General features: G+C 39.4%; 1 protein-coding gene across 2 annotated transcripts in view; it reads right to left on the bottom strand.

Moving 5' to 3' along the window:
* ascc1 (activating signal cointegrator 1 complex subunit 1) overlaps nt 1-9,316 on the bottom strand; it is a 163,320-nt gene that overhangs the window by 4,655 nt on the left and 149,349 nt on the right. The window contains exons 2-7 of one of the 2 annotated variants that reach the window (XM_084135076.1): nt 8,971-9,108; nt 8,804-8,903; nt 3,751-3,848; nt 3,055-3,233; nt 2,038-2,171; nt 1,835-1,954 (exon numbers count right to left, since the gene is read on the bottom strand). In XM_084135076.1, coding sequence (XP_083991202.1) covers nt 1,835-1,954; nt 2,038-2,171; nt 3,055-3,233; nt 3,751-3,848; nt 8,804-8,903; nt 8,971-9,085 — 746 coding nt within the window. In that variant the 5' untranslated portion in view covers nt 9,086-9,108. The remainder of the gene's footprint in view (nt 1-1,834; nt 1,955-2,037; nt 2,172-3,054; nt 3,234-3,750; nt 3,849-8,803; nt 8,904-8,970; nt 9,109-9,316) is intronic. The other variant, XM_084135075.1, reaches the window with a different exon arrangement.

The raw sequence follows: 9,316 nt of genomic DNA, 5'->3' as shown, positions 1-9,316 counted from the left end.
TACCCATCACACACACACACACACTAACCCTAAACCCACCCATCACACACACACACACACACACACACACACGCCCACTCACACATACACACACACTAACCCTACCCCTAAACCCACCCATCACACACACACACACACACACACACTAACCCGACCCCTAAACCTACCCATCACACACACTAACCCTAAACCCACCCATCACACACACACACACACACACACGCCCACTCACACATACACACACACACACTAACCCTACCCCTAAACCCACCCATCACACACACACACACACACTAACCCGACCCCTAAACCTACCCATCACACACACACACACTAACCCTAAACCCACCCATCACACACACACACACACACACACACACACACCCACCCACCCACTCACTCACACATACACACACACACTAACCCTACCCCTAAACCCACCCATCACACACACACACACACACTAACCCTACCCCTAAACCCACCCATCACACACACACACACACACTAACCCTACCCCTAAACCTACCCATCACACACACACACACACACACACCCACTCACACATACACACACACTAACCCTACCCCTAAACCCACCCATCACACACACACACACACACACAGAGGTGGACAGTAACAAAGTACATTTACTTGAGTACTGTACTTAAGTACACTTTTTGAGTATCTGTACTTTACTTGAGTATTATCTTTTCTGGAAACTTTTTACTTTGACTTCACTACATTTGAAAGACAAATATCATACTTTTTACTCCACTACAATTCTATCAAGGTCCTTGAGTAGAAAGTAACATCAGTCAGGGGATGATTTTGGTTTGGAAATGAAAGTCGGGTTGACGTCAAAGCCAAAAAACTAATCCAAGGGCACTATTTGAGGGAACAGCCATTTGGGTGTCCGAAACCATTGTAGACGTTATTGAGTGACTTATTCAATCTCACATTCAATCCCACTGGAACTGTGCTCTAGAAATAAATGTGATATTGATATGAGGGAGGGAAGGCAGGCGTAGATTCAGAGGCATAAGGTACTGTAAGTATTACATTCAACAATGCAACAATAATAAAACAATGCATTGACATTTACTTTTTACTTTTGATGCTTAAGTACTTTTAAAAACGAGTACTTCTGTACTTTTACTTAAGTAAGAATCGGTCTTTACAACTTTTACTTGTAACGGAGTAATATTTGACCAGTAGTATCTGTACTTTCACTCAATTAAGGAAGTTGTGTACTTTGTCCACCTCTGCACACACACACACACACACACTAACCCTACCCCTAAACCCTAACCCATCACACGCACACACACACACACACACACTAACCCTACCCCTAAACCCTAACCCATCACACGCACACACACACACACACTAACCCTTAACCCACCCATGACACACACACACACACTAACCCTACCCCTAAACCCACCCATCACACACACACACTAACCCTTAACCCACCTATCACACACACACACACACACACTAAACCTACCCCTAAACCCACCCATCACACACACACACACTAACCCTACCCCTAAATCTACCCATCACACACACACACACACACACACACACCCACACTAACCCTACCCCTAAACCTACCCATCACACACACACACACACACCCACTCACACACACACACACACACACTAACCCTACCCCTAAACCCACCCATCACACACACACACACACACACAATAACCCTACCCCTAAACCCACCCGTCACACACACACACACACACACACACTCATTCTGTATGATATCTAAGCTTGTTTATATGCCTGTATTCGGTCATGAATTATATCTCACTTGTCAGATCCGTCTCTAACAGCCACTTTGGCGTACAGGACGTCCACCGCCGACGGGTCGTCATTCATATATTCAATTCCTCTGACTTCCACCGGGAGGGGTTTGGCTTCAGTTATATCTCTGCACACACACCATCACGAGTCAGACGAGATCAGTGTGTGTTATTACAGATGTAACGGAGAGTGTGTGCATCACACACACACCTGATGACATTCTGACACTGCTGAAGGAGCTCGTCCGCACGTGTCACTTCCTGTTGATCCAGCAGGACCAGAGTGCCGATGGTCAGGTGCAGTTTCGCTGGGTTCTGGAAGATACTCACGTCCACTCCTGAGTCCTGCACACACCACATATTAAAATCAATCTATTGTTAATAAAATGTTGTTAAAATTTTGGAAAAAAATAAGAGTGAATTTTATTATATTATATTACTTTAAATTATATTTTCCTTATTATATTGTATTATATTAACCTTAAATATAATATATATTATATTGAAATATTATATTAAATATTATATTATGTATACATTACATTACCCTTATAATATAATAAAATACAATGCATTATTTTATATTAACCTTATTATATTATTCAATTAATATTACATTATTGCATTAACTACTGGCAACAATAAGACCAGGAACAAGAATTCAGAAAGTAAATATAGAGAGTAAATTTTGCTGTATCCTTATACAAATATACATATAATATCCTTATTATATTACATTAAATTATATTAACCTTGATAATATAATATAATATAATATAACATAACATAACATAACATAACATAACATAACATAATATAATATAATATAATATAATATAAACCTTATTATATTAATATTATTTTAAATTATTGTGTTTACTACTGGTAACAATAAGCCTGAAACAAAAATTAAGAAAGTAAATAGTGATTTTTGCTGTAAACTTATTAATTACATTAAATAATTTTATATTAACCTTTAATATAATATAATATAAACCTATTTTATATTAAATAATTTTATATTAACCTTATAATATAATATAATAAAATATAAACTCTCTCTCTCTCACCTCAGACACATTCTCTCTCTCTCTCACCTCAGACACATTCTCTCTCTCCCTCTCTCTCTCTCTCTCTCTCACACCTCAGACACTCTCTCTCTCTCTCTCTCTCTCTCTCTCTCACACCTCAGACACTCTCTCTCACTCTCTCTCTCTCTCTCTCTCACCTGTCCGCAGTGCTCCAGCACCTGCTCTCGAAAGCACAGGAATCCCTCCTGCACCTGAGGAGGATTCAGTGCAATCGACAAGAAGTGTGTGAAAGGCTGCTTCCTCCGAAAGCTGTCGATCAAAACCTCAACGCGGGTGACAGCCGAGGCGACTGCAGCCCTGTGCGCACCTGTGACCACTGAGCGCAACACCCACACCCACACACACACACACACACACACAGAGAGAGAAGTACATTTCCATAAACCCACAGCCCAACCACAGGAAGAACATACAGTTCTCACCGCGGCACACACACACGCTTCTGCCAGAACATCCTGCAACTAGAACATCATGACCTCTAAAGCACATCTATCTTCATGCAGGAACTCTTTAGCTGCACAACGCCTTTCCATTTCACTAAACACTAACGGAAACACACCATGCATCTCCAGTGAGTGTGTTCAGACACACACGCAGCAAACTAGATGCTTTATATCTCAAGATTTGCACATGCAAAACTCACATTAAAAGAGCAGTTTCAATGCAATAATAAGCGGTTGCTTGCTAAAGTGATCTACACTTACATTTAAATTTAAATGTATGCATTTGGCAGATGCTTTTATGCATTCCCTGGGAATATGAGATATGATTCCTGACTGCAGAAATGCTGTGAGATTAATTACATTAATACTTCAGGGGTTTGTGTTTCTTACCGATCTGTCCTTCCACGCCTTGTTTTGGGATGCTGATCGAAGTCTTCGTCTCTGATTCCAGTCGTTTACGAGTCTCTCCCTTCTTACCGATAATATATCTGTCAAAAAAACAAGAATATTGCTGAGATTGGACCAGAAAATGGAAAAAAACAAACTGAAGTCAGTCTGTTTCCAATATGGAATAAAACATCTCTTTTAAACTCAAATTTTAAGATATTTGCTGCGTCACAATGCGAATATACAAGGCCCTAAAAGTATGTACTGTTTATGTGAAGGAAAGTACATACTTGTGAGTGTGATACAGAATTATAGGCAAGATTTGGGACAAACTACATTATTATAACTGTGTCTTTAACTGCCCTGTCAATCATCTCTTCACAGTTAAAATTCTCCACATTCAATTTAATTTAATTTCAGAGACTCTCCTCATTTGCATAATGATGCATTTAAAAGTTCACGGCCAAACGATGTTCATAATGATGTTCCGGATGAAATATAACGCTGACGTCGAATAAATATATTTTCGTCAGGTAAGATACTGATTATTAATCACGAGTCAAACCCCTGTATCTAAACCTCTCGACTTAATCAGTGGTCTCGCAAGTCCGCCATGTTTGTAGTTTTTAACACTTTTTATTCATGCTTGTAGTTCTAATCGAATCCGCGTCCAAAGGCTATAGTCATTCAAGGAATGGATCTGCACTTCGGATTTTAACCGGTGTGGTGAACAAATGAGTCCTACTGAAGAGATGAGTCCGAGCTTAGGACCCAAGCAATCCGATTGGTTCAAAGCACGTTTTATGGGTAATCGCTTTAGTGCCTGGTTACAAATAATACAAAATCACTTTATTATAGAAGATGTTTGTACTACGTTATAACATGTATTTTAACTTATATGTTTCATATACTAGTTTTTAACCGAAGCTATAGATTGTGAAATTAAACATTTCTCATTGTTAGTGTGTTTTTTAAATTTATAAATAAACAACATATTTGAGCTTCAAACAACTACATTATCGACTGAGAAATACACAATACCAGTCGTATTTTTAAATTTCGCGGTCTTTCTCCTCTGCTATTGACGCAACTTGAGACTTTAAATATTAGCTATAGAATATATACAATTTACATGTAAAATATACAATTTAATTTAATCTTACCTTGCATATAGCAGCGGGATTTAGCATTCTACATAAAGCTACCACATAATAACACTAAAACAGTTCACATTAGCTACAAGTTGTCATGAGAACAGATTTAGATCAGGCATACCACTGGCATACTAATGGGGTCCTAAGCTCGGACTCATCTCTTCAATAGGACTCATTTGTTCACCACACCGGAAAAAGCAGATCATCCTCATTTCAACATACTACGATATGCGATACAATAACTCTAATTCTCAATACTATTGAGGACGGTTAGTGTGCGAATAGGGATGCAGCAATTAACTCGCAAGAATCGCAAGAAATAAAGTAGGATAAAAAGTTGAAATTACCTTTTTTTATTCCATTATAAGTCTACGTTCACACTGCGAGCCTTAGTGCTCAGATCCGATTTATTTCTTTGTATAGCTGTTCGTATTATTTTAAATCAGATTCCAGTGTGAACACATCCCTTAAACTCATCTCTGATCACCAAAATTACATATTTAAATGTTTTTTTCCTTGAAAATACATTTCTTCATGTCTTAAAATATCTTGAATGTAACTCGACACCCTTGCATCATTTAGTATGCGTGGTTCTATGAATATGCAAATGAGCCCCGCCTCCACTCACTCGCTCAGCTCAGAGATCCACTGGTTGACGATCACACGTTGATCTGATTGGTTACAAGGTAGTTTGTGACGTCAGAAACACCAGCGATTTCAAAGCGTGTTTTTGAGACTGTCTTTGGTTCACTGCAGTTTTAAGGAGGAAATACTCAGCAATGGAGTCGACTTATGAATTTACACATGGTTTGTCTATAAGCATATTAAAAACACCACATAGACAAATAAACAGCATTAAAAGCTGGATTTACACCACAGGGGGACTTTAAATTAACCGATTACGCGTTTATTTATGGTGTGATCTGCTGCGGAAGCCGGCGAAATAATGCGCAGGCAATATAAAAATATAAAAACGAGGATGAGAAAAATAGAAAGCAGAGTTTTTTAAACATTTATGATATGAGCCCTCATGTTTTGCGTGTATATAGAGCAGAATTGTGATGAAAGTGACGGAAAAAGTCATCTGACCTGCATCGGATTCAGTTCCACAGATGGAAGTGGCACAAATCAGCAGAGCCGGACAGTAACGGAGTACATTTACTTGAGTACAGTACTTAAAGGGTTAGTTCACCCAAAAATGAAAATTCTGTCAGTAATTACTCACCCTCATGTTGTTCCAACCGCGTAAGACCTTCGTTCATCTTCGGAACACAAATTAAGATATTTTTGATGAAAACTGAGCCCTGTCTCACTCCTCCATAGGCTGCTATGTGACCGAAACTTGCTGGCCCAGAAAAGTTATTAAAGAGATCGTTAATATAGTCCAAGTGACTCCAGTGGCTCAATCTTAAGTATATCAAGCGACGAGAATACTTTTTGTGCGCAAAAACAAACAAAAATAACAACTTTATTCCACTATTCATTTCCTTCTCTCTGGACCTCTAGTTGGTTCGCGTAGTGTTTTTGCGCAGCGCGTCTGTGTTACACGTCACCACGTAGGCTCACTATTGGCCGACGCCGGTCATGTGTGTGATGCGTGATGACGTGCAACACAGACGCGCAGCGCAAAAACACTACGAGGCCCAGAGAGAAGGAAATGAAAAGTGGAATAAAGTCGTTATTTTTATTTGTTTTTGCGCACAAAAAGTATTCTCGTCGCTTGATATACTTAAGATTGAGCCACTGGAGTCACTTGGACTATATTAACGATCTCTTTAATAACTTTTCTGGGCCAGCAAGTTTCGGTCACATAGCAGCCTATGGAGGAGTGAGACAACTCTCAGATTTAATCAAAAATATCTTAATTTGTGTTCCGAAGATGAACGAAGGTCTTACGCGGTTGGAACATCATGAGGGTGAGTAATTACTGACAGAATTTTCATTTTTGGGTGAACTAACCCTTTAAGTACAATTTTGAGGGATCTGTACTTTACTCGAGTATCATTTTTGGGGAGTACTCATGACTTTACTCAAGTACATTTGAGAGGCAAATATTGTACTCTTTACTCCACTACATTTCTATCCATAACCGTGAGTACCCGTTACTACTTCTAAAAAAAAAATTAAAAAAAAGGAAAAAAGAAACATCTCGGAAACCCTCATTTTGTTGTTTCCCTCTCAAATGTGATTGGATTGTGCAGGCGCCACTGACTGGGACAGCCTATCAGCAATCACCTTCAGCTTTCCGCCAAAGTCAACTCCATGGTCAGATTTAGATAAGAGACGAAACCATGGACGAAACAACGGATGAAGACGCAGCAGGTCCATACCGGGAGTGATATTTTTTTCCCCAGGATGGTAGGAGAAGACTCATGAATATTCATTAGGGAAGTCATCCCTGATTGGTCTTAACCCCAGTGACGGGTAATAATAATAATAATACATTTTATTTATTTGGCGCCTTTCTGGACACTCAAGGTAGGTTTAGGGGTGGGGTTAGGGGTAGGTCATCAGACCAATCAGGGATGACTTCCCTAATGAATATTCATGAGTCTTCCCCTACCATCCTGGGGAAAAAAAATCGCATCCCGGGAATGTGCCAACCCGTGGCCCCACCTCGCCAGACTATTTAAATTTTCTGAACAAGTTAATGATAGTTTTCACTTCAAGTGTTTGCTGTGTTTACCAATGTAAGCACTGTGGCAGTAGTAATGCAATATTTAGAAAATGTACTCTTGTACTCTTGATACTCAAGTACTTTTAAAAACAAGTACTTTAGTAATTTTACTTAAGTAGACATCTGACTGTAGTACTTTTACTTGTACTTGAGTAAAATTTAGCAAGGGGTATCTGTACTTTTACTCAAGTAATGAAGCTGTGTACTCTGTCCGCTTCTGCAAATCAGAACTGATAAGATCAGGTGTGGTTTGTGCCGTTCACACTGACATGAGATCTGAGTCACATTTATTATAATTTAGGCCACATTTACCAGCAGTCTGACTCTAAACGCAGCAAAAGATTGATCTAGAACATACAGTACTGTGCAAAAGTCTTAGACATGTTAATACCCCCCCACCCCCAAAAAAATCAAATAAAATGGTTTTGAGTCAGTTATTTCTATCTTTTGCTGTAGTGTGTCAGTAGGAAACATCAGTTTACATTTCCAAACATTGTTTTTGCCATTAATTGTAATAATCCAGTGAGATTTGTGTATGCAGGAGGAGTCTGACAACAGCCGGTCTGATCTGATCTCACCATCATCGAGTCCGTCTGTGATTACATGAAGAAACAGAAGAAACTGAGACACACTAAATCCAGGAGAACTGCGGGAACGTCTCCGAGACGCTTGAAGAAACCTTCCTGCAAAGCTACAGTACTGGGAAAAGCACTGGCACTTGTGTTAAAATGCTGTAAAGTGAGAATGCTTTCAAAAATAAAATCACAAATTGAATTTATTTATTATTTAACGTCTATTAACTAATTAAAATCAATATATGGTGTAACGACCCTTTGCGTTTAAAACGGCTTTTGTCCAGGTACACTTGCACACAGTTTTTCAGGGAGCTTTGCAGGAAGGTTTCTTCAAGCGTCTCGGAGACGTTCCCGCAGTTCTTCTGGATTTAGTGTGTCTCAGTTTCTTCTGTTTCTTCATGTAATCACAGACGGACTCGATGATGGTGAGATCAGATCACACCGGCTGTTGTCAGACTCCTCGTGCATACACAAATCTCACTGGATTATTACAATTAATGGCAAAAACCATGTTTGGAAATGTAAACTGATGTTTCCTACTGACACACTACAGCAAAAGATAGAAATAACTGACTTACAACCATTTTTTTTGGGGGGGGGGGGGGGTGTATTAATATGCCTAAGACTTTTGCACAGTACTGTATACTGACTTGTAAAGGACACTTGGCACGTCTATGGCACAGCGGAAGCCTTTCTCCGTCTGCTGTATGTCGTGAGCGTCGCACGGCTCGTCCAGGCACTGCTCAGCATCTGTGGAGGACAATAACATTATATAATGTGAAACTAAACGATGATACTCAGTTTAAAAAGCACATACCTGCTTCTGAATATGAATAATCATCCTCTTCCTCTTCATAAGATTCCTCCTGAACGGCATTTTTTCTGTAAATTCTCCCGTGGATGTTAATGAGAGCCGGCCGTAAGATCTCCATATCACGATCACACACACACACACTGCGGGATGAGGAAGAGGAGGGTGACGGCACTGTTCGTTTACATGAGTTTAATGTGGCATAAGTTATCAGATGAGATTTCACTACATTGTTAGTTTTAAAAAAAAAAATATAAAGTAGAGAGAAAGAAATCCTGTACACTATATCCCAACTTGCAAAGGTGATAAAAGTTTATTTAGCAACGTTTCGATCCCATGACCTTCATCAGGC

This window comes from Abramis brama (genome assembly GCF_963993115.1).
Source record: "Abramis brama genome assembly, chromosome: 14".
NCBI classification, from domain to species: domain Eukaryota; kingdom Metazoa; phylum Chordata; class Actinopteri; order Cypriniformes; family Leuciscidae; genus Abramis; species Abramis brama.
Note: the sequence above shows the minus strand (reverse complement) of the source record. Positions and strands in the feature narration are given on the sequence as shown.